This window comes from Lissotriton helveticus, chromosome 1_1 (genome assembly GCF_964261635.1).
Source record: "Lissotriton helveticus chromosome 1_1, aLisHel1.1, whole genome shotgun sequence".
In the NCBI taxonomy this organism is placed as follows: Eukaryota; Metazoa; Chordata; class Amphibia; order Caudata; family Salamandridae; genus Lissotriton; species Lissotriton helveticus.
In genome coordinates this window covers 1503245507-1503272423 of record NC_136057.1, presented here as the reverse complement: position 1 = coordinate 1503272423, position 26917 = coordinate 1503245507, and the positions used below count along the sequence as shown (strand labels likewise).

The 26917-nt window shown below is 46.0% G+C and overlaps 1 protein-coding gene across 7 annotated transcripts in view; it reads left to right on the top strand.

The window, feature by feature from the left end:
• Positions 1-26917, top strand: part of FIRRM (FIGNL1 interacting regulator of recombination and mitosis) — a 3243174-nt gene that overhangs the window by 1548638 nt on the left and 1667619 nt on the right. For 6 of the 7 annotated variants that reach the window (XM_078686707.1, XM_078686714.1, XM_078686725.1 and 3 more), the window contains one exon: positions 11985-12171. The exons of the other annotated variant lie outside the window; for it this stretch is intronic. In XM_078686707.1, the coding sequence (XP_078542833.1) occupies positions 11985-12171 (187 nt within the window). The remainder of the gene's footprint in view (positions 1-11984; positions 12172-26917) is intronic. 7 annotated transcript variants of the gene reach the window in all.

The following is a 26917-nucleotide window of genomic DNA, read 5'->3' as shown; positions in this document are numbered from 1 at the left end:
ACTAGTGTACTTGGTTCTTAAACAACATGCATCATTGCACCGTGAACTAAGAGTCTTGTCCCTAGTGAACATTACAGCGGTTCTAGTTTCTGAAGAAGTTGTATGGGACAGGGTATCCTATGATATGTATGGTCCTACTGAACTTTTGAAAATGTTTTATTTGTTTAAAATGTATTTAAATGACATCATCACCTCTGATACTTTCCCTGATGATTGGGACATTGAAACTGTGCATAAATTGCTTTCAGATTTAGAGCAATCAGCTACATTTTCCAATGATAAATTATATGATGGCACTAGTTATTTTGTAGACCTCTTTTGTTACCAGCATTATGGTCACCATTTTTTACATGAAGCTAGTATCCCAAGCGCTGTTTATAATTAAACACAATGGGAACACTGCCCAACACTACCAAAGGTAGTCCAAAGACATTTGCACAGAAGATTGCTTATTACCAAGTTTTGAAACATCAGATCCAGCCTCGTATTACTATAGGCTTGCACATAAACCGGCAAAGAAAAAAATGCTAACAATAACCAAGCTGATATATTCTGCTTCCTTTATTTTCCAACTGCATATACAGGTTTTCGACTTTTGGAAATACACCATAGATACATAATCTATCTGGGGGACAAAAGATTGGCAGGTTCAGAGAACGGAGGCCTTATCAAGACAGGGCAACAAACTTCATGTCTTGGTATAGCAAAAATAAATACTTTGTACACATCATGTATTCTCGCATTCTCACGCTTCTTGAATTGACAACACTTTACACACTTCAGTGAGGATACACTAAATACCATGATACAATGATACATAATGGAGGGAGAGGTGTGGCGCCGCGGCCAGGGCGACTGACGCTGGAATCTGGGGATCACGGTTCGATCCCCGGCTCCGGCGGCAGGTTAGCCCAGCACCATGTGACTCTGGGCAATAGCTCGCTTAATCTTCCTGACGGCCCCCAGCGCCTAGAGACCCTTACGGGTGATTGTGCGCTTTACAAATGTGGATTATTATTATAATGGTTCTTTCAATTCATCAGACCCCTAGTGGAAGGAATGGTTGGTTTGGCCTGTGGACACAAAGGGTGTCAATCAAGATTCCTAGAGAACACTGAAGGGTTTAGGATCAATAGACCTGATCAGCAATATGTACAAACAGAAAACTCTGGGTGGTGACATGATAAAGGGTTGTGAAGGTCTGCCTAGATTAGCTACAAACCTCAACACTCTCCCAGGTGAAACAACACTCATCTCTTCTTTCTGATGACATTGATCGCAGGAATTTTTTATTAGGCCCCCGGAATCCACTGCAATATCGCTTTTTGTACGGAATATACAACAAGATGTTGAAGATTTCTCAACAGGAAGCTGCTGAGAGATTGCACGAGATTGATAGGATTCATTTAGAAAAGGCTTTGGCTGTGGTTGACAGCGGTATAACCACTTTATCATCTAGAATGTATTCACTGGGCAACATACTGTCTTCCACAATTAACATAATACAGCAAGACATGTCTATTTTACAGTCACAATTATAGTCAACCTTAATGCTGAGCTGGATGTTACAAACGTCACTTTCAGGCCAAGTGCCATGGCGTTACATGAACAGTACAAATCTGGTTCAGCATATGATCTAGCAGAAAGATAGATAACAATGACCCGTAGAGATGCAAAATATACCAAGTTGCACTTTGATAAATTAGACCAATTACCTTTCACGGTGGCTGAGTCACCATCCACTGACTGGATAATCCTTGGTTGCATTGCCCAACTGGTCATAACTTTCCAATTCCAATATTGTCTCCAATAACAACAGGTTGGCAGATATCAAGCGCTAGGGGAAGGATATGTGCTAGAGTATTGGGGATTACGGTTCAAGTTTAGATATAGGAATGGGGACACAGAAGCTTTTTTAGTGGCACCAGATGTGAAGATGCGTAAAGTGGCTCCTTGGTTTGCAAGGACATTTCTCTACAAGGGTTATGCAATGCTTCAGTAGCGACATTGTCCTGTTATCTGAAGGGTTCCCCAGCTATCGTGAATCATCCAGTATTAATGCTGCTCTTGAATGGGAGCTATTTGATGGTGAATGATAAAAGTTGCTGCGGAATGGAGCCAAGCATCACTTATCTGGTGACGGTTATTTATATGGTCACTTGCTGTTCACAAGTACTGTTTCTACCAGCCTGCACAATTAGGGAGGCAGCACTTTGGCCTTCGATAAATGTTTCCAACATAAAATTGGACTTCCTAAGCAAACTGAAAGTCATGCTTTTATAAAAGGATGTAGCCCTAACTTCAGCCAAAGAGACGTTTGATCTTCAGGTTGCAAGGTCCTCGTCTGAGATACAGACAATACTCCACACTAACTTCCCGCTGCATTTTGGGGAGGTGGTCCATCATATCTTTAACATGTCTGATACGAAAGGAATAGTGCACTTTTTTAAATGTATGGGCTCTAGTTTGGTTAGTATCTTTTAGACGATCTTGGGTTTGGCTTTATCAAAACATGTCGAGTAAGGTGTCATACGAATTGGAATACTACCCCCTCGCCAGTTCTGGCGACGGGGGTAGCATTCCACCCTTCTAGAGGGACACGACATGTACCTAACCTGAACCCCGGTTAAAGTTAAACAGAGCCTCAGCATCACAAAATGGATGCTGCCACCACAGACACAAGTCTGACCTCCTGTTGCTGGGAATCCTTCCAGCGAGGGCAGCTTGGACAAAGGGTTTCCTGCCTTGGGAGGTGCTAGCACCACCCCAGACAGGATTTTGTGTATTGGGTAGGACAGGGCTGAATAGAATCGGACATGCCTGGGGCACACAAGATGTCCCTGTGCATAGGCCAGTTCAAACCGGTGCTGGGGCTTTCCAGCCCCAGTCCTGGCGCGAAGCTGGACAAAGGAAAGGGGGTGTAACCACCCCCCTTCCTGGTCCCACACAGAGGAGGGACCTAGCAGGTGATCCGGCCCCTAGAATTGGAATAAGAGTGGGAGCTGTGTCCTGAGACTTCAGATCATCCTGAATCAACTTGAAACTAAGAAGACGACTGGACCTCGACATTCTGCTGCACAGAAGACTGAAGAGCATCTCCCTTGTGGCCTAGGAGTGGCCACCCTGTGAACACAGGCACCATCCAGCAACTCGACGTCTGCTTTGCCGCCGCCTCCCGCCGGAGCCCGAGCCCAGAGCCTGACAAGACCCAGACTCCCAGACATCTCACAGCCCGATCCACAGTCCCTGCAAAGAAGGGACCCGTGGAGGCACCGAGAGACGTGGGACCGGACCTCTTGAAAGACCCCCGAGAAGCTGACTGCCCAGCACCCGAGGCACTCTCGACGCTGTGCTTTGGGGTTTGAGAAGCCCCAACCTCAAGCAGCCCTTGCACCGAAGATCAGCCCCCCAGCATCTCCACGATCTGTGTGGGGCCCTTTTGCACTGTGCCACTCGACGCGCCATCCCGGCCACTTGCCACGTGGCTAGCGGCCATCTTGGCGGCGAAACCTACGGTTTACACCGCTGGTCTGGTTGCTCCAGACTGGCCCTTGCTCCCCTAAAAAGGAGCACCCGCTCTGACCTTGCTGGTCCGAGTGAGAAGCTTGAATCACTTCCTGCGTGGCTTGCTTTAGCCAAGGCCTGTTTGCTCCAATCAAGTTGCCGACACCACCATCGGCGAGAGCCTACGTGGGACAGCTCGTGACCGACTCCTGGACATCCTTGACCTCTTCGTGTCCACGTGGCTGCAGAGACAATCTTCACGACATCGCCTGTTTGCACCCAACATCGCCTGGTTCCTTCCTGGTTCCACGGTAGTCACTGGCTAGTGACTTTGAACATTGTCCCCTCTGCTTTCAGGTCTTCACCTCTTCAGATCCACTCTTGGATCCACCGGAACTCTTCACATCGAGCCGCCTGCAGCATCTTCAGCTCCAAGCACCATCGACCTGCGTGACGAAACCCGACACTACTTCGACCCTATGCACCCTCTTCCTGTGGGTGAGGTAACTCAGCAACGCCGGTGTTCCCACACTGGTACACACCTCTAGTGTCTGTGTCTAAAGTTTCATCCTTCTAGGTCACTCGGAAGGTTCCTTAATAACTAACTTTGTAACTTTTACGCACCATTGACATTGCATTGGTGCATGCGTGCACTTTCCGCACTGCACCCGAGTCCCGCGGGCCTTTCCCGACTTCATCACTGCTAGTCTCGAACAGCTCCAGCGATTCCCCAGTCCCTAGGCCTCTTCACTTTCCCCATAGTGGTTCTTATACGACTATTTTAGTATATGGTTTAGGTGGCCCCTAGGGCTCATCCATATTCGTGCAACTTTTGTATATTTAAACTGTGTTTTGTTTTGACGCATTTGCTTCTGTGCTCATAAAGAGTATAGGGGATATTTGTAGAAATAAATCTATATATATTTTCAATATATATCTGTGTGGTGTCCTTTCATTTGGTATTCAAGGGATTGTGTATGGTAAAACAGCTTGCTTCACATGCCTTTACAGTTTAGCCTAAGACTGCTTAGTCCATGCTACCCCTAGGATAGCTTGTCTATAAGGTTGACTTTACAACCTGCACCATAAGGGTTGCTTGGCATGGTAAAAGGTGATCACTAGAACTAGTGAGCATCATATACCAGGCCAACTTCTCACACCACCTGAGAAGGGTCCACTGACATCAGAGGCTCTGTCAGGCTAGGCCCAACCACCTCTGGGGCAGTTCCTTCATCAGGGGTAAGATCAGTTCCCTGAGGAGGCTGATCCTTTCCTAAAGTCTGGTGAGGGGGAGATTTCTCGTCCTCCTCTGTGCTCTGTTTGTGTGGAGTTATCCATCATTTCAGGCTTCACAACACACATATCAGTTTGAGTTTGGGCTGTGGCCATCACAGCCCCACCAACCTTTTCAGGAGGGGACTCAGTTTGGGTTTCTGTTGTTATCATAACAGCTTTGCTATTCTGTTCAGGAAGAGCTTCTGCTAAAGATGGGGCTGAGTCTTGCACAGCCCTACCAACCTTTTCAGGAAGGACATCTTGAATTGGGGCTGTAGCCATTACAGCCCCACTAACCTTTCCATTGGAATTTACCATTCTAGAATGGGTTTCCTGTTCAACCTCAGCCCAGGCTGAGATTTCTAAATCATTACCCAGTAGGCAGTCTACAGGCAAGTTTGGTGACACTGCCACTCTCTTTGGGCCAGTGACACCTCCCCAGCTGAGACTTACTACTGCCATGGGATGATTTGTTTGGATGCCATCAATGTTTGTTACCTGGTATGTGGCACCAGGTAAAAGTTGCTTAGAGGGGACTATACAGTCAGCCACCATGGTGATGCTAGCCCCTGTGTCTCTAAAAGCTTCAACTTTCAAACCATTGATGATGGGTTCTTGTCTATATTTGCTCAAGGTATTTGGGCAATCAGAGAAGTTGGCAAACCCCATGCCAGTCTCATAAACAAGATCATTTGGGGATGGGGACCTGGATAGGCCAGGGTCCACCTGGGCTCCAAAAGTAAACCCACCCAGATTCCTGGGTGTGCTCCCACCTCCTGGGGGATTACTGCTGACAGTAACAGGAGGTGTTGGAACTGGCTTTGGAGGTATATTCTCTTTATTGCCATTCTTGGGACAACAGTTGTCTGTTTTGTAATGCCCAACCTGTTTACAGACATGACAATAAGGCTTTTTCTCAGTTGAGGAAGTGTCTTGGGACCCACCCCCATTCTTGGAGTTTTGGGGCCCTGGGGAAGTCTTTTCTTTACTTTTCTCCCCACCCTTATCTTGAGGCTTGGTAGACTCCTTCTTCTGGTTACTGTCCTGATTCTTAGGCCTAATCCTGGTTCTGACCCATTTATCTGCCCTCTTTCCCAATTCTTGGGGAGAGGTCAAATCTGAGTCCACCAGGTGCTGGTGTAAGAGCTGGTTCTGACAATTACTTAGGATCTGCTCCCTCATAATCAAATTATACAATCCTGTGAAGTCATGCCCTTTGCTGCCATGTAGCCAACCCTCCAGAGCCTTAGTAGCACAATTTACAAAATCAGTCCAGTCCTGAGTCTGTGTCTTCTGGGTGTCTCTGAACCTTAACCTGTATTGTTCAGTGGTTAAGCCAAACCCATCTATCAGAACACTCTTCAGGACTTTGTAATTGTTTGCATCCTCATGTCTAACAGTGAGGAGCTTATCTCTCCCTTTCTCTGAAAAGGAGTACCATAAGATTGCTGCCCACTGTTCCTCAGGAACCTGCTGTACCATGCAGGCTCTCTCAAGAGCAGTTATCTACTTGTGGATGTCATCCCCTTCCTTGTAGGGGGGCACAATCTTTGTCAGGTTTCTACTATCATAGGACCTGGGTTTCTCTCTAGGAATATTGCTGCCACCAGTGGCATCTAAGCCACACATTTTCTGTTCTCTTGCTAAAGCAAGTCTGGCTTGAGCCAGGGCTACCTCCTCCCTCTCTATCTGGAGTTTGACAGCCCTCATCCTTGCTTCATGCTCTTTCCTCTGAGAGGGAGTCATTCCTCTCTGAGATTCTCTTGAGGCACTAGAAATATGAGAGTCCCCTGATGGAGATCTCACTCTTCTGTTGCCTGGGAGAATGATGTTTTGGGATCTGGGGAGGTGCTGGTCCTTTCCATTCCCAAGTAGGTCTAAGTTGGCCTGGCTAAGCCTGGCAACTACAACCTGGTTACCCCTCTGATCCTGATTTTCAGGGTCCTCTACATCTGAGTCCTCCTCTTCTTCTTCCACCTCTGGAGTGGTCTCATTCTCAGGGGGTTGTACTCCATCTCCTGAATCTAAGGGAGCTGCACTTGCCTTATCTAAGTCATCCTTTTCCAGATTGGCTATCAGGGTATGACTGGTGGGACTTCTGCCCCTTTTTAACCCCCTTGCAATGCACAAGGCACACAAGTCTTTGTGGCTAAGTTTGTCATAGCTGGAAGTTGCCTGGGTAAGGTCAACTGTCACAGGTAGAGAGCTTGAAGCTTCACCTGTGCCAGACATGACTCTAGTGTGGTGTAAGTGATGCACCTGCCTACACTAATTGTTTCCCTACTGTACCTTGCTAGTGAGTTGTAGTCAGGGTGTGCTAATCCCTTTAATCTACAACTACTAAGTTCAGTAGAACTTAAATATGCTAAGCTTTTGATATATATGTACCTAAGGTACTTGATGTGATCTTTCAATTTGATAAAAAGATTGCAATGGTAAAACAACAGCAAGCTCAAATCCCACCGCTGCCACCAATGTGAGAAGTTGGCCTGATATATGATGTTTCCAATTCTGGAACCACCTTGTATCAGTCCAAACAAACCCTTATGGTGGCTGGTTGTAAGTCAACCTTGTAGACAAGCTATCTTAATGGTAGCATAGACTAAGCAGCCTTAAAGGCTAAACTCAAGAGGTCGTGTTAAGCGAGCTGTTTTACCAATCACAGTCCTGTAATACCAAATGAAAGGACACCACACAAGTATAAATTATAAAAATATATGTATTTATTTCTAAAAACAATCCCCAGTATTCTTTATGAACAAAGGGGCACAAGCGTTAAATCAAAAGCACAGTATAACATACAAAGTTGCACAATTATGGATGAGGGCGAGGGGCCACTCGGACCATATACTAAAAAAATGGTATAAGAGATACCAATCGATCAGTGGTTAGGCCTAGGGCCTAGGGAATCGCTGGGAGTAGTCGGGACAAGCAATGCTGAAGTCGGGAAAAGCCCGCGGGATTCGGGTGCAGTGCTGAAAGCACACGCATGCACCAATGTTAAGTCAATGGTGCGTAAAAGTTACACAAATAGAGTTTTAGGACACTTCCGCTGAACCTAGAAGAACAAAACTTTAGACACAGACCCTAGAGGTGTGTACCAGTGTGGGAACTGGAAGATTGCTTCTCACTCGGACCAGGAGGGTCAGAGTGGGGGCTCCTTTTCAGGGGAGCGGGTGCAAATCTGGAGCAACCAGAATCACAAGTCGTATTTCGGGTTTCGTCGGCACAGGGGCCACAAGCCGGCTGGCAAGTGACCGGGCCAACGCGTTGAGCCAAAAAAAGCAGAAGGGCCCCACGCAGCACTCGTCGAGTGTAGAGGGGTGAACTTCGGTGCAAGAGTGGCTCAGGGTTGGGGCTTCTCAAACCCCGGTGTACAGCTTCGAGGGTCACTCTGAGGTACTGGGTTTTTAAGAACCGGCTCAGAACCGGCAACCCAGCGGTGTCAGGGTACACCCAGAGACCTCGAGTTCTTCCTGATTCAGACCTACAGAAACTCAGAGTCTTCTAGGTGAAGTCAAGGATCGATTTTATTGGCTGCAACCAAGGTAACAAGTGTCCTAGAAGTACAACACACGGGGAGTATATTCTCAGGAGACTGCTCGAATTTACAAAGTCAGGCTTCTCTCTTTATACAGCATATTCGGCTTCAGGCAAACATTCTTCGAATTTGCAATATATCATTTACAGGTTTTGGTTACAAAAGAAAAGCAGAGTCATGATGAGATGTACATATTTCATGTCGTGCTGCCCATAACAAATCACCTGGCAAGGCCCAATATTTCATCAGATATCGCTGGACCCCCAATAAAAACGGGCACCTCCCCATCATAAAGAAAATGAAGAAAAGGAGTGGAGACAGATGTGAGCGAGATACGGCAGGTGTGCGCGCTGAAATGGTTTTATGGCTTGTTGAGCCTTGATGCTATCTTGTTCGGCCACTGGGAGGGGAACTGACCTAACGAGTTTGGCCTGGGGCATGGTTCCAACTTGCATAGGTCAAAGAAAAGTCGATTAAGGAGTATGTATCCTTGTGGAATTGAATTCAGCTGGATTAAGGCCTATGTAAAGGGCAACACATAAATGGAAGCCAAGGGTTCAGAACGCAAATGACGATTTCGAGGCGAAATCGTCACTCGAATGTGCTGAAAATATATGTACATGTTGCGCTCGTCATTCTCGGTCTTTTGATACCAAATTCGTCATACTTCGACGAAGTTTTAATTCTCGAGTCCAGAACGATTATGCTAATCCAGAATTTTCAGAACCACAACTCGTGGGCTGCACGGTCAGCGTCTCGTGGTCTTTTCAAGATGGCGTGCCCCACGCTTCCGGTCGCCTCCACGGGTCTCAGCTCTGCAGGGACTGTGGATCGGGCTGTAAGAAGGCAGGCAAGCTTGATCTCGTCGATCTCTGTTGCTCGAGTTCCGGCGGGAACTGCAACAAAGCAGACGTCGAGGGCTGGATGGTGCCTGTTTGCACAGGGGGGTCACTCCTTTACCACAAGGGAGATTCTTCAGTCTTCTACATTGAGTAGGATGTCGAAGGGTCCAGAGTTTCGTTTCTTATGTTTCATCAGGATAATCTGAAGTGCATTGGCACTGCTCCCATTCTTATACCAATCTAGGGGGCTGGATTACCTGCTAGGTCCCCTCCTATGGGTGGGATCCAGGAAGAGGGTGGGTACACCCCTTTCCTTTGATCCAGGCCGCGCTGGGACAGGGGCTTGAGTGCCCCAGAACCGGTTTCGCCGGATTATGCAAGGGGCAGCCTTGTGCGCCCCAAGCAGTGTCTGGTTTCTTTCAAACCTCCCTGCTACAATCCACTATCTCCTGTCTGGGGTGGTGTGACACCTCCCTGCGACAGGAAATCCTTTGTCCAGGCCTCGTTGGCTGAGTTTCGGTCAGCTACAGGGGGTCAGACTTGTGTCTGTGGCAGAAGCATCCATTTTGTGGATCTGAGGCTCCTTTTAAAATTAACCGCATTTCAGTAAAGTAACATGTCTTCTCTCTCTAGAGGGGTGGAATGCTATCCCCGTCGCCAGGACTGGCGAGGGGATAGTATTCCAAATCGTATGACACCTTACACGACATGTTTTGATAAAGCCAAACCAAAGTTGTCATATAACCGCGAGGATTATAATGCACTTAAGAGTATATGGTATGGCATTATCCCGGAACAGCTTAGGGAGTTGTTCCCGACAGCTGCAGACAGGCTCAGCTCATGCTAGAGCTCCATCTCACATTAAACCACGCACTCTGCCTCCAGGATTGATGAGGCCTTCCATAGGAGTGGCTCACAGGTTTATATGTGTCCAGATATAGGTTTAGATATAGGTATACTATATCTAAGCAAGGGGTGATTACACCACCTTGCCCCAGCTGAGTGATCAGCCAGTTGTGTCAATTTGATAGCCAGCCAGGGGTGGCAAAAGATATGCTGCAGCCCCTGGTAGGCCTTGGGTGCACCTATGCCCTGGGCACCTATAGTGCTCTGTACAGGGGCTGATAAGGTGACCCAAGCCAATCTAGTTATGCACCTAGGGTACATGGAATCTATTTTACAGAGAGAGCAGATGGCCTGGGGCCCTGATTAGCAGGGAACCAGGCCAACTAAGTCGAAAACCAGCTAAACACAAGGCTAAAAATCTGGGGTAACCATAGTCAGGTAGCCACCTTCCTACAAGCAGTGTCTACGTTATAACATCGGAAGTATGAGTGGACTCTTATTGCTTGATATAATCATGCAAACCCCTGATATTCCTAGAGACTATCCTTATCTCTCCTACCATTCATATTCACTCTTTTTTTCCCCTGTGGGAGCACTTGTTGCCCTCGCACTATGACATCACGGTTGATGTTTAATTTTCATTCTGGCACAAACTACTATTTTTAACTCCATGCATTTGTTTGAATACAATCTAGTTCTTATTTGGTCTTTGTTACGATTTCTTTAATTTGATTGTCCTGAGGATGATCTTGCAGACTCTGTACTTTGAGACCGAAACGTCATTGCCAAATCCCACTGTATACAATGACCACTCCTGGATCCACATCATCACATTGAATCATCGTGTGTGAAGGACTGATAATTTGAGTGAATTTTGTAGACATTAATCTTTGGTGTTCATAACCAATGGATTATGTTTTGCAAGATTATTGTTAAGGAATCTTAAAACCTGAAGCATTAAGAATTGTCATCTGTTGAATACAGTCATACTTTTTTCTAAACTCCTCTTTAGTATGTGCTTGTTTTGTAGCATTGTTGATTTTGTTTTCTTTTGTTGAGATTTTTGATTTTTATGAATTTTACTAATTCATGTTTGATTCTCTCCTATGGCCGATTGGGACTGATAATTGAAGACTATACTTGGATATTTTTTTCAGAATTGACTCACTTGCTAGCTTGTTTCTCTCTTAAGTAGTTTATCCCCATGCTTCCAAGGGTTTATTGGGTTGCCTTTTCTAATTCACTCCTGCACAAATGCCCCCCACTATGGCTGCTTCGGTTGGTCCGGTCTCCACACTACAGCCACTGCTCCTATAGACCCCTCTCTTCTTTTACCGCTTCTTTTACAGGTCTACCCCTCTCTGTGAGGCTACAAGCCAGTCCAGGGCTCCACCAGTCAGTCCCCACTGGCAATCAGGCACTGCAGGATGTTGGTCTGTGATGTCTGAGAACCTGCCTACTGGCTCTGGCAAGTTCACTTGTTGCATCCAACGCTAGCCGCCATCTTACTGCAGGCAGCCATAACCAGGCTGTCCCATCCACAGTGGTCTGCAGTGCCTCCCGAATGTTGCTTTTTCAAGCCTGCTGGTTGCTCAAGTGGACACCGTGCTTTTACCATCCATTAATACCGTTAGTTGGCAGTGGAAACCCAGAATGTCTAAGGACGTCAGGGGAACAGCAGAGCCTCTCACCAAAACGTATTACCAGCCATATTACTTGGCCACGCTTTGCTTAATATCTTAAGGATTTAGCCATGAAGAATACATATACGTTTAAAAACATACTCTCCCTATTCTTGATTATTTTTTTGAGTAGGTGCCGATTTGAGTCGCACTTTGATGGGGAAAAAAAATCATGGGATTTGTCTGATTTCTCTACGATCTACTTTTTTACGACAGGTCACATTGAAACCTTGACAGAAATATTTTGCTTTTTGTTCTGTAAGTGATTATTTTGTATTTTTCCTTTATTTGCAGTCTTTCAATTTTCAAAGCCGCCTTCTACAGTTTTCGGCAGTGTTCTGCAGAGCTCTCATTACCAGTGAGGTTACAAGGTGTAATAATGAAAGGAGGAGCTACAGTTGAAATGACTCTGTACCAGTTTGTCTGTGTCCATTTGTGTGCCTACATTGCATTAGTTCTCCCGTCAAACTTTTCCTATCTGGTAAGGCTTGTTCTTCCCTTCTAATCTAATACATTTTTCGTGACTTAAAAAAACACATACAGTGAAAAAACATCTTGAATTGTATTAACTTATGTTTTTCTACTACTGTTCGACCTGCCTTTTAAGTGTGTTGCATTCTCCAACTCTAAATACGTGCCACTTTAAATTGATTCTTTGCTGTCAGTTGAATCTGGTACTCAGTAATTGTTGGTGGTAAGTGTAGGATTTCAAACAGTTTATACGCTTTAAACACTGTGCTCTGGCATTGATCTTTCAGAGGTGCAAATGCTTGTATCATTCCCTGTCATTAGGCAGGGTATCTCCAGTTAAATGTTAGACAACAGCAATAACTGCTTATTTAATGCAACTGTGTCGGTAGCCTATCCAATTCATTAAATGGTAGTTATTGCAGCCGTTGAGGGAATGGTCTCAGAACTCCGCTACACGTGGAGGCAATCCTATCTTAGATTTTCTACCACGCATTACCTGATCTCATGTTTATTTTTAGCATTTCCTACAAGATTATTTATAATTGAAGTGTGCATTAGCTCTAATGAACAGACAGGAGCTTCAGTTATCCTACAGATTATCCGCTCATGCTAATAATGTGTCCATTCCTATACCTCTACTGTGGCTGTAATACATTGAAATCTAAAGAATATCCCACTGCAAGCCATTTTCGGTGCATCCTATGCATTTCCTCCATGTATCTGCCCCACAGTATTTTCATACCTACCAGTTTATTTTCTTAAAAAGCACTAACATTTAGTAAAAGAAGTTTTCTTTGACAAAATGTTACTTCCCTGCAGAACAGTCTGCCATTAAGCAATTCTCTCAGTTTGTCTAGAGCAGTTTTTCCCAATTTTTTAAGATCCATAACTCAATTTTTAGAACGACAAAGATTTGTGTCCCACCTAGCTTTAACCCCCTGTGTGCTTAAGACGCCTCCACACCGTCATGAGTCACGGTAGCCGTGTGCTCATGACTGGGTGGAGCCGTCATGCCGCTGCCGCGCCGCCCACGCTGCACTAATTCCCCGCCTGTGCGGGCAAATTAATGAGCGGGCGGAGTCATGATGGCACCATGCCGTCCTGAGCACACGCCACCCATGATTCATGACTGCGTGGTGCCGTCATGAGCCCTGAAGCGCGCCCACCCACTAGCCCCCTGCGCCGCGGCAGAATTCACGCCACGGTGAAGGGGTTAATGGATTTGTGACTGGCGATTTTTTTAAATGTAACTTAAGCATCTTGCGGTAGCATTTTCCATTGAAATGGCTACTAAATTTGCACATACATACAGTTTGCTGATAAAACTATATTGCACCAAAATGATAATGTGTGGAAATCTCGTTTCAGGGAATATTTATCATTTCTGTATCACGGAGTAAAGTGTCCTGATTTGTTTTGAATCTATTAAAGTCTTTCTTTCCATCACACTTCAGAATTACAAATAAATTGGTCTATTTTTGCTTTTCTAGCAGCTGAATGCGTAGTTTATTTGCAGGTATTTACATATTGTTGTGCTACAAACAAATTAAATCCATCAGACTTTCCTTCCACACTCTGTACTCCAGCAACATTGTCCTATAATTCACTTTGTTTCTTTCTCTGACTGCAAAGTGAGAAGAGTTTGTAAAAACACAAAAGTGTGGAAAAAAATAAGCAGCAGTTTTTAGAGGACATAGCCTCATAATTGACCTCTGGCTTTGAAGCACAGCAAATATGACAAGATAAATACATAATTTAAAGGCATCTATATTTATTGCATAGTATTTTGCTACCCCACATTTGGGATTACTAGTCTATGGAGGCGAAAATATGCCTGTCAGAAAAAATATTTCTTGACACCGATTTCTTAACCAGTGCCTAAGTAGCTTTCAACTTCTCTGTCAACAAAAGTTCTCAAAATGAACCCATTGATGACAACTGAAGAAATATAAAATCGATATTTTTTCTTGTACTTCACAACTACAGCCATGATAATTGTAGGCGAGTAGGATCTGCTTCTTATAGTTACCCCCACTTTTTGCTCATGTTACACTGTTTTTCCGACTTTAGTCTGGCTGGGACTCTGGTGTCCAGGGCCCCAGCCTACTGCTTCCTCTCTTAAACGATTGCATGTACCTTAAGTACACCACAGATTAGATTCTGGGGTACCCTTTGAAGTCCCTAGTATATGGTATCCTATATACCCAGGGCATAGGTACCCCAGAGGCCCCTCAGTGGCTGCAGCATGTATTATGCCACCCCTAAGAGACCATTCGAAATGACACAACAGGTCTGCTGCAGCAGCCTGTGTAAGGGGGGTATGCACCCCTTACTTAGATATAGGTTCCCTATATCTACCTTATATCACTACACATATAAGTCACCTCTATGGCAGGCCTTATCAATCTTGAAGGCAGGGTGCTGGGTTTTGTATGAGAGGGTGGCCATGCATGAGCAGGGCCCCTCAGCAGCCTTTTGAATCTATTCTCCGGGGTTGTTCTGTGATGCAGCCAACCATATACTCTTAAGTGCATTATGACCTCGCTGTAATTGCTATCTTTGATATGGCTGCAAGGAAACATGTTGTGTTTGGTGTCAAACACCTTGGAATCATACCTCCCCGCCAGTCCTGGTGGGAAAGGTATGGATCCAGCCTCCTAGAGGGAGAAATATGACTACACCCGGTACACCCGGTACCAGCTTCACAGAATCCTGGCATCACAAAATGGATGCTGCCAGCCACAGACACGCGTCTGCCCTCCTGCTGCTTGACGAAACTCTGGCAGGGGAGGCTGGACAATAGGTTTCCTGTCACAGCGAGGTGTGACCACCTCCCAGACAGGCTTTAGTGTATTGGGGCTGGGTTGGTGCACTCCAAGAGTGCTTTGATGTCTGCACTGGGGGCACATTTGGTGTCCCTGTGCATAGTCCAGCTCAAACTGGTTGCAGGGGCACTCAGCCCCTACTCTGGCGCAAAACTGGACAAAGGACATGGGTGTAACCACCCCTCTGTCCTAACCCTCCCATAGGTGGGTCCCCAGAGTTTGTCCCACCCCATCCTTGGGTATAAAGTAGGAACCCCTGACTACAGGACTTTAGATTTACCTGGATGAAACTCTGCTACAGAATCCCAGAACTTCAACTATCTACACTTCGTTGGATGACCGAAGAATCTCCCTTGGAGTAAAGGAGTTACTCCCCTGCAAGGCAGGCACCGAAGACGCATCTGTCTGGTTTGCAACTACGCAGCTCCCGAAGGACTCAGAAAACTTTGCAACACAGGAGGTGGGTTTCCAAGCTTCTCCGAGGCCGATCCGTGCTCTCAGCAAACCTGAGATCCAAAGCCCTCCTGGGGACCGTGCAACCCGAACCCTGGACACCGTGTCCATTTGCAGCAGCATATGCTTCTTGGCGATCCCTGAGGCTGTGCTTTGGGCTACTTGTAGTCCAGACCCCGAGCAGTGATTCCACCGAAGATTACTGGCCTACACTCCACGAGTGGGCCATGGGCTGGTATTTAGTGATTCCTCTTGAGGTCCCTCTGCGGTCCATTGCCTGTCGACTTGTGGGTCCCTGAGAAGGGTACTGTAACTTTGAACGGGCTTACCTGGTTGCTTCAGACATGCCATGACTCTCAATCGCTTGGGGAGTCACCAGGACCTTGCTTGTCCACACCGAAGCCTTTTTACTCTCACCGCGTGGGTTGCTGTTGCCAAGGCTTGTTGGTCTCCGATCTGGTCACCGACCCCATAGCACTCGACATCCTTCGTGGGACAGCTTGCCTGCGGACTCTGGTCATCGTCGACGTTTCCTGGTCCCCGTGGCAGCGGAGTGAAGCTTCACGTCATCGTACCTGAAACACCCAACGTTGGTGGGCATTGGTCTATCGTGCCCCTGGTCACCCTGAAGTGACCCCGACTCTGTCCCTTCTGCTTTCAGGTTCTTCACTGCTCCGATCCAGGCTTGGATCATACCGGACAGTTTTCCTTTCCACGGCAGCAGCACTTTGCAGCAACTCGCCATTGAAAACAGCAATGATTTCCGACACCATTTGGCACCTCTACACCCGGCTTCCCTGGGTGAGGTAGCACAAACACTCTGGTGCTCACATGGGTGCTGGCCTTAGAACCTTCTAAGTCTAAAAGGGTTTGATCAAAGTTCTCTCCGCAGTGTCCCTAATCTTTAAAATACTAACCGCAACCTTCCCATATGATTGTACAGAGCTCGCAGCTGTGTTTTCACACAGCACCCGACCCCCGTGGGTCCCCTGTGTCACTACCTTGAGTAGTTCATTGCTGTCGCAGCGATTCTACGTGCTCTAGGCACTGTGTCTAGTCAAGTTGTGGTTCTTATACCACTTTCTTAATATATGGGTTGGTCTCCCCCTGGGGCCCATTGTATATTGTGCTATTTATGTTCTAGTGTGTTGATATTGTGTATCTTGCTCTCTAATCTCATAAAGAGGTTAGTAGAGAATGTTTATTAATAAATCCATACATTTTATATAAACCTTGTGTGGTTCTCCTTTCATTTGGTCATTCAGGAGGTTATAATCTGGTAATCCAGGCTGCTTTACACTCCTTCAAGACTTAGCCTGAAGACTGCTCTCAATAGCTACCACTAGGATAGCTTTCAATAAAGGTTGTCTTAAACCTATTCTTCAATAAGGGTTGTTTGGACTGGTGCAAGGTGCCCACTATAACTAGTGGACAGCATATACCAGGCCAACTTCTCACAATAAGAAGATCGCTTGAGTGGTTTCCCTGAGCAGGATACCACTCTTAATTACAATTGGATTCTCCAGGTAGAAGAGAACCTTGCCTGATTTTACCAGCTTGACAGTCTGGCTGTTAAAACTTACATTGTGATTGCGCAGGGGTTGCGAACACAAGCTTAGCCTGGACTTGCCTCTCAACTGCCTATGGCACGCCGACAACACTGAATGCTCCCCACTGCTGCCAATCCACAGCTTGTTCCGCCCACTAGCACCACTGCCACTCGTCTGCTCGCCGGGCATAGTTGCTGCATTTGATGATCAAACTGATCAGGAAGAGGTATAATGCTTGTAGTTCAGTGTGATCAACACCGTTAAGAAAAAATTAGACAGATGAATTAATATAGAGGATAAAAAAGATGTGGCAATCCTCTGGCGCTGTCAGAGTTGTATCATATCTGCTCCACATTGAGAATTTACATACCATGTTCTGGAACATCTCTCTGAGGAAAGAAATAAGCTTTCAAAGACATTCTTAGAGCTGTGATTAGTATTGCAGAGAACACCACAGTCCTGTCCATACTCAGCTATTCCCATTTATGAAACACTCATCTTGTCTGTGTCTTAAACCTCTGAAATACCTTCAATTCAATACAAGATTCTTGACTCCTTGTTCTCGGTCTCTGATCTTTGGATCTTACATTATTGATAACATCCATACAATGTTCTGACTTCGTCATGAGGTTTTAACAAACCAGCAGGTCTCTTGGAGGGATGATTTACAACCATTTTCATCTTGGAGAGGATAGCCTACCGTATGTAGGTATTGTATACTGTGCAAAATAGATACAATATAAATTCTGCAGTTCTCCACCAACCTTGTGCCATCTGGTATGGAAGAGTAATCTTGCATTACAAAGAGCCTGTTTGAGTGCATAAAAAATAACTGAAGAACAGAGGTATCTGCATCTGCTACTTGTTAGTGAAAAGGTATGATCAAAACAGGAATTTGTTGCTAATTATTTGATCTCATATCTGCAAGCAATTCTTCCAAAGCCAAGAACTTCATAATGGAGACTGGTTGTGTGTCTTAAGATTATAAAATAGTTACATCCACATTTTGATCTTTATCAAACATAGGGGTTTCTTTAAACTAACGTGTGATATAAATCTTTAGCAATGCCCAGGCTTATTCCCCCTGAAATCAGCATTCATAACTTTTGAGCATGAATGTTATACGCAGCTGCTTTTATCTGGCAAGGGTTTTTTTTTTATCTATCATTACTTGAATTGTTGGATGGTCATTCCCACCTCCCAAATGCAAGGTAATGCTGGACCTACAGACCGTGTTTGCCCGCAGTAAGTGTGAGAAGTTAGCCTGGCATATGATGTCCACTAGTTCTAGTGAGCACCTTGCACCAGTCTAATCGACCTTATTGATGGTGGTTGTAAACTCAACCTTATAGAAAGCTATCCTAGTGGTAGCATGGACCAGCCGTCATCAGGCTAAGACTTCAGAGAGCACATTAAGCCAGTTGTTTTACCATTTATAATCCCTTGAATACCAAATAAAAGTACACCACACAAGGTATATATCAAATATATATGTATTTATTCTAAACACAACCCCTCTGCACTCTTTGAGGTCAGAGGTAAAAGTACAATACAAGAATCTTAATTGGCATACGATAAGTTGCACAGTATACGTTTTGCCCTAGTCGCCTCACAAACCATATACTAAAACAGTGGTATAAGAACCAGGTCTGAGATAGAAAGCAGGCCTGGGGAATTGCTGGGGCTACTCTAAACAACCAAAGGTTAGGAAGTAGGAGGCCCACGGGAGACGCGTGCAGTGTCTAAACACAGCTGTGAGTTACCATTGACTTTTTATGGGAAACAAACAAGTTACAAAGTTACAATTTAAGGACACTTCTACTAGAACTACGATGGAACCCTTTTAGACTTAGACACTAGGAGGGCCAAGACCCTTAAGACTATCAGAGTTCTCGTGTTACCTCACCCACGTAAGCCAGGTGCATAGGTGTCTTTTGGTGTCGGGTTTCGTCATCAATTTCAACAGAGATCTGCAAAGAAGTGCTGCAGGCGACCAGAGGAAAAGTGTCCGGGTGGATCCAAGGGTGGTTCGAAGATCTGAAGAACCTGAAAGCAGAAGGGACCGAGTCTGGGTCACTTGCCAGTGACCAGGAAGGAACCAGGCTATGTCAGTTGATTTCAGGTGAAAAGGTGAAGCTTGTCTCTTCAGCCATGAGGACCAGGAGGCGTCGACGAGGACCAGGAGCTGGATTCGAGCTGTCCCACAAAGGATCTAGTTGACTGTGGTGTCGGTATCCGGATTGGACCCAACAAGCCTTGGCAAACACAATCCACACAAGATGTCGAGATGGGCTTCGGTGAAGGCAGGGTGCTGGGTTTTGTGTGAGAGGGTGCACATGCATGAGCAGGGCCCCTCAGCTTGCCATTGGGGATGGTTCCCTTGATTGAAGATTGTACCACTTGGGGAACAATCGTTGCTGCTGTTTACATCAGAATACACGGCACCCGTCCCACAGCAGTCGTTCCAGAGGTATTGAAACTGATACAGAATGAGTTCCTGCCCTGGACTTGTGAATGAAACTGATGGGTCATTTTGCCCAAGTCTCTGCAATGCTGAGCAACATAAAAGGGGAGGCAGCAGCAGTGGCTATACACCATCGCTTAAGGGAATTAACTTCTATAAATAAGGAGCAGGAATTAACAAAAATGATCGAAGAAACCTATACTGCATTAGGTAGAGATAGTTTAGGAGCCAAACCAGGTAAGCCACAAAAGGTAGTCCCGACAAGGATACCTCGAAGCAAACACCCTTTTCTTCTAAAAAGAAATGGAATAACAAACAATCTAAAAATAACAATACAGAAAATAATTCACGATGAAGGGGTAGGTCTCCCCAACAGGAGTTTTCTGCAAAGAAGTATAACCTTTGGCGTCATGATAACATTAGGACACCTGATAGGTATCAGGATACTGATACACATTTTTTTTTATCCTTTCAGAGTTTATCAAAAAACTCGGAGAGGGACGGGCGATCGGAACAAAAGACAGAAGATCGACTAAAGACAAAAAGGGAAACACATCGTAATTCAGGTTACATTATCAAACAGGAAGAACAACCTAAAGCAAAACCTCAATTAACAAAGAAGAAAGTAGCTGACTTAAAAATTAGACATGCCCAGGTTACTGAGGACTCAGCTTCTGAATTGGCTCTAACAATGCTAGACAGCGCGGCAGAAGTAACATTAGCTTGCCAGAACCTGAAGGATTTTCTGGTGACAGCAGTATTGAATGAACACATCACGGTGGAAACACCTGATACGAGAGTTAGTGTCCCACATAGGCTGTACGAAATTACATTACAAATAGAGGGGGATATCTCAAGAAAAGTTAGAGAGGAAAGGGGTTGGCCTAACGGCTAGGGCGTTAGACCTTGAATCTGGGGAACTGGGTTTGAATCTTGGCAATGACGCTGAACATCCTGTGAAGTACGTACTGCTATCAACCTCCGGAGTCTCTGAAGGGTTTTCAATCCATTTTAGGATTCCTACATTTTGGCAGAACATACATTCTAGTTTACGCTGAAAGATTAAAACATTTGTACGACCTAATCAGACCTGATTTCACAGCACATTTGTGGACACAGCAACACACAGATACTCTCTGTTCAGTTCAGGCTGACATGATAGCATCAAAACATTTGCATGCATGTGTGACTACTACCAACTTGGTGATCTGGGTAGTCCTGGGTTTATCCGGATATACATAAATCACTTTCAATGAAGGTGAGACAGTCCCAATAACATACAAATCACTTTATAAACAAATGCTGAAATGTGATTTGCAGCAACAGAAATAAATACTGGTACAGACTGCTGTAGTGAGAGAAAGAGCACTTGCACAGTGGAAACACATTATCGTTGTAGCCCCGGTATCAACTTTAGAAGCGGTTACAAAAGCGACCATTTCAAATGCAAAAGCACTGCACCTGCATTGGATCCAATGGGCTAATTCTCTCACTTCAACAAATGTAGATTACAAGTACGATTCTACATTAAAAACACAAGCGTTCCTGCAGTACAAACAAGAATACCCTCTCCCGAATAAAAGCTTACCTCTGGAAAAACATGAGTACGTAATTTACAATGACGGCTCTGCTTTGCCATCCATTGGAAGTAAACAACAGTATAGCGCAGCATGTGCTGTAGTGAAGGGACATATGTGCGATGGTAAATTCCATCCCAGCAATAAGACTATGCCATTTTCTAGGAGATTATACAGCAAAGCTGGCAGACCCGAAAGCCCTGATACTAGCACTACAGTATACGGATTGGGAATTCCCCATGCTGATAGTGTGCGATTTGTTTTACTGTGTACAGTCTTATAATTAATATCTTCATTACTGGGGCCAGAATGGGTTTAGAGATTCTAAGGGTTGCACAATTAAACATAAATTGTTATGGGAACAAGTGGCAAAGCTGAAAGCATACCCGCCAGGGGTTTCAAGTTATTCACACCTTGAGTCATCAACGTGTTGTCATACATGTGCGAGTTGCTGCTATCAATTGTTCTAGTACGAGGGTAGACGGAGACATATTGATAGCTGTCAACGCCTCGAAAAACGGCTCTGCCGTGCCAAAGGGCTTTCCACTCAAGTATTCCCATAAATTAGATGAGCAAAATACACTGTATGCTCAAATTCCAGGAGTGGGGGATAGTCATACCAAGCATGGATCACAGATTAGGTTTAATTCTAGCTGCACACAAGGGTCTGGGCTCAGCACATGCAGGAGTTTCTGCAACACTTTCATTGTTGAAGCAACGATATTGTTGGTCAGGTTTGTCTAAACAGGCCATGTGCTAAAATGTGACATCTGTCAGCAGATGAAACGTTCGACCATTGCATGACCACTGCAAACATCACTACTTATTTCAGACAGACCACTCGCTTTTGTCTATTTGGACCACTGCGGCCCCCTAAATTCAGATGGGTCTACAAGTATATCTTGGTGGAAGTGGATTCATACTCTAGATTCCTATGGGTTTGGCCTCGGCGATCGGCTGATGCCTGACCTGCTAGAAAGGATTTGAGAGTCTTCATCAGGACATACGCATTTGGCAGTTACACTCCAACCGTGGCCCTGCGTTTAGCTCAGGGGCTTATAAGAAAGCCATGGAAAGTATGGGCGTGGCCTTGTGGTACTCCTCCTCCTACCATACCAAGGGAAATTCGGTGGTGGAGAGGAAAAAACTGGGACTTAGAGCACCCTTTAACAACAAGGGTATTAGGTGCAGGCGGTAGTTGGGTCATTCACCTATATGGGGTCCAGAGGGCCCTGAAAACCATGCCAAGAAAATCCTTAGGAGTACTTACCCCCTATGAGATCCTTTTTGAGATAATAATGTGGGTACCTGACCTCGATTGTGCCAGCACAGTGGTGAATGCAAAACCATTTGATTTGAATGATTGTTGGCTGTTTTACAGGAACTCAGTGAATTCCGAACATTACAAAGCAACATCCAAGTAAAATGCACCGCCACTGGGGAACTGAAACCGGTTCCAGCAAGACCTGCTTGGGTCCCGAAGATTGGGGGCCTGGTTGTGGACAAGGAGGCATTTGGGCCATCTTATAGAACATCTGTACCTGTCCTGGCTGTTGAAGCAACGAGAACAGTACTTCTTCCGCCTCTTGCCAGCCGCACAAAAAAAAATGAATCTCCATTAGTCTGATCAAACCACACTATGTGGCCGATTCTTAACAGTAGGCCATGTGGGGTCCTGAGTAGCCGCAGATCTCCTCTCGCTACTATGGAGGAAGTTCAGATGGAAAGACAAGAAGCAACTGCCAGTTCCACAACCCTTCTGAGCTACCGAAGATAGATGGAACTGTCTGGCTACTTCCAACTTTAATGACTTTTCTTCAGATCCAAGTGAACCTGAGCAAACCCCACCCATCTCCAAATAAGAGGAATTTCAACGATTTTCTCTCTAGCTGAAAAAGACTTACTTTGTGTACCCTTGGTTTTCATTAGGGATCCTGTTCCTGTTAATATGGATTGGTATAGTAAATGTCTTTTTCATGCTACTGAATGGACATTACCTCCCACAACACTCTGCAGTACAACCTGTGAACTTGGTTTTGTAACCTCATACGTCAGCACACCGTGAACAGAGAGACTTGTCCCTAGTGAAAATTACAGCAATTCCAGTACCGGATGGTATAGTTTGGGATAGGTTTTCATACGATGTATTTGGTCCTATTGAACTTTTGAAAATTCCACACATTTAAAATTTCATTGAATGATTTCTTTACCCAGAGTACACTCTCTGATAATTGGGACATTGAGACTGTAAATACTATGCTCTCAGATTCTGATGGATACATTTGCCTGTGGATTCCTCACCTTATGAATATCCCCTGCGCCAGCATTCCGGCGAAATTTTTCCTAGCTCTCCGCGCTGACGAGGTCATCACAATACCATGGCCTCGCACGTGGCTCCGCATGATGTCACCAGAGCCATAAGAGGACCACGTCGGCGTGATGACATCCATTCCCTTTTTTCCGCGCTGTTGATGCTAACGGATTCTGCTCAGAGGAAGTCGGGTTTCAAGCCCTGTAAGGAATGCAGAGGTCATATGTCGATCATGGACCCGCATGATGACTGTCTTTGGTGTTTATCATCAGATCATGACATCGAGGGCTGTTCTTCCTGCAGGGAAATGAACCCGAAGGCATTGAAGGAAAGAGAAGCTAATCTTTATATGTCTAAAGTAAGAATGGAGAAAAAAGGGTTCGAAAGCGACCTCAACTTCGCATGGTTCAAAAGGAAGACACAAGAAGAAGAGGAGACATGACTCTCGACGCCGTTCATCAAAGCCTAGAGCTTCGAAGTCACCTTATCCGGCTCCTTGGCGTCGTGTAAAGGACTTTTTCTCACCTTCTCCATCAGAGTCGGGGGGCTCTCCGGCTCCGGATGATCCATCAAATCTGATCGATGATGAGACGCCTGCGGCTCCACCCCAGTGGTTCAGACTCCAGAGGTTCCTCGATCTGAAGTCCAACCTGCACAGTATCCTCCGTTCCAGGCTTCGGGTTCAGATCCATCCCATTTTTTTAATGCAATGTATGACGTGTTTGCCAGGGCCTCGCACCCTCTAGTCCCATAGGTCTATTGGCTTTTAATTTGGGTGTGCCTCAACATTACCCTCAGGCCCCCTCTGTGCCATATATGCTGGTGGCACCGTCATGGCAATTTCCGGTGCCAAGGATGTTGATGCGGGATGGGCAATCCCCGGCTCCATCTGGCGTGCCTTCTTCACGGATTCGTTCGATGCAGGTTGTTGTTACGGATGCGCCCTTGACGCTGCTCCCGGAGCCGTCGACGCCACATATGGCGCCACCGACGCCGCAGCCGAAAATGCGCTCGAGGAGAGAAGCGCAGAGGTTGAGTGAGGAAGAGCAATACCAGGCTGGTGACATGGGGGAATGTGAAATGTATGAATCTGAGGACTTATTTGAAGACTTGTGTGAGGCGAGTGAACTAGACACTTCTCCGGAAGGGGATTTTGCGTCTTAGAAAGCTTCTCCTTCAAAGGAAGTTGCTCCTTATCATGTAATCAAGAAGGCAGCCAAACTTTTGGATTTATAGCTCCCTATGGCTGAATACAAGCCTAATCTGCTTACAGAGGTACTTCATTGTCCGTCCTCTGTGGTTGAGCCTCTATTACCCTTCACTGATGCACTGATGGAACTGATATTTGAGGTTTGGCGCAATTCTCTTTCTGCTCCTGCAGTTTTTAGATCTGTGTCCAGGAGGTATAGGCCTGCTCCAGGGGACCCTGAGGTTCTTTCTTCTCATCCTTCACCTCAGAGTTTGGTGGTGAAGGCTGTAGGAAGGTGGATATCTAACTATATGGTTACCCCAACTTTTTGCCTAGTGTTTTGCTGGTTTTCCACTTAGTAAGCCTGGGACCCTGCTATTTAGGGCCCCTGTCTATCAGCTTTCACTATAAAATGGACTCCATGTACTTTAGGTACATACCAGATTGGGTATTGGGTCATCTTTGTGTGTCCCATTGTGGTGACCTTGACCCTACTCGCAGGGCCGGCCGCTCCACGCACCGCACGTCCCCCTTGTGTCTCCAGCACCGCCGCTCCCGCCTGTCTGACGCTGCACCTGCACCCTAAGGATTCGGGGTTTGCTGTTCTGTGCCCCTTGCGTTGTTTGTGCCCACTGTTGTTCTGCCTGTATCTTGTTTTTATTTTTCTGCTCTGCGCGTGATTGTTTCCTGCCTTGTGCCCCCTCGCCCCCCGCTGCTGCTCCCCGGCGGCCCCGCCCCTTCTTTCTTCTCGACCCACTTCCCCGACGCCCATTCGCCGCCCTGCTCCCGCCTCCCAGCTGCTCCTCCCTCCAACTTGGCCATATATGGAGGAGACCGCGGGGTGGTGAGCTGTGACCTTTGACCATGCTCGCAGGGCCGGCCGCTCCACGCACCGCACGCCCCCCGTGTGTCTCCAGCACCGCCACTCCCGCCTGTCTGACGCTGCTCCTGCGCCCTAAGGATTCTGGGTTTGCTGTTCTGCGCCCCTTGCGTTGTTTGTGCCCACTGTTGTTCTGCCTGTGTCTTGTTATTATTTTTCTGCTCTGCCCGTGATTCTAAATTCTAAATTGGAACCTCTATTATGTCTGCGCTAGCGCTTGGGTGTAAACATTGTGATTTTCGCTGCAAGTGTTTTTTAAACCACGTAATTTTAAATTGTTCTTGTCACTTGTACTGGCCCTGACTCCCCGTTCCACCGCAGCGATTCATGCTGTTTGATGTGGAGGGAGAATAAAGCGCTCTACACTTCTTGGTGGTGCCATTAGTTGGCGGCCATCTTTGCAGGGTGACGCTCCAGTCTTTTCTCGAGCCCTGACTATTTACGACCCACAGCTGCCTCCTCTTCATAAAACCCTTCTGGTCATTGTGTATCAAAAGACCCATCTCCTTGCCCAGACGTTTAGTTATAATCTGGGTATAAAGTTTATGATCAGTATTTAACAAGGAGATAGGCCTGTAAGATTCACAGACTCTTGGGTTCTTTTCTGGTTTGAAAAGTATCATTATCTTAGCCTCATCCCAAGATTTCGGAAGATCTTGACCGGATATGTAAGCAGAGTTGAATAGTTGAAGCAAAAACAGGACTAAGTCCTCTTTTAAGATGACATAAATCTAATTTGGGATAGTCAGGGCCTGCAGCTTTCCCCTTTTTTAACATACTTATTACTTGGAGAATTTCTTCCGAAGTTATGGGACGACTCAGATTTATTTTTTCTTGGAGCTGGAGAGAGGGAAGATCTAAGTCTTGGAGGAACTGCTCCATAGAATTTTCACTCAACGTTGAATCGGGCGTGGGCTCTCGCTCGATCGTGGTAGAGTTAAGCAGCTAGCAGCATTACCTGGGTGTGGCAGTGCGTGAAGGGACGGAAGGCCGGAGGTCGATCTCCGTAGCGGGGGAAGTGAGAATGTCTGATCTCACCCGGAAGGGGGACTGGCCCTTCCGGGTGAGATCCGACATTTCCCGCACCACACAAGATAGGCAGTGGGAGTTGGGGAAGTATATCCCTGAGTTGAGGAGTCTGGGTGCTACAGCAAACCTATGCTTCCCTGCCTTTCTTAAAGTGATGTGGGACAATAAGATGCACAATTTTAAGTACCCACATGAAGTTAGTTCCCTGATTGATCAGATCAAACTAAAAACACACCCAAAAAACAAAACTTAAAATCACTGCCTAGGTAGAGCGAGAGTCCGAAATAGAGGTAGTAGATATACCTCTGGTATTGAGGGAGGGTTCCCCAGGGTGGGAGGGTGGATTGGGTGGGATGGCGGGGGGTCACACTGGTTAGGAACATTTCAGAAAATACTGGTTTTGAGTTTAAGCATAGGGTGGGGAGCATGTGGGAGTGGGGAAAAAAAAGGAAAAATTGTCCTCATGTACAAATATTGC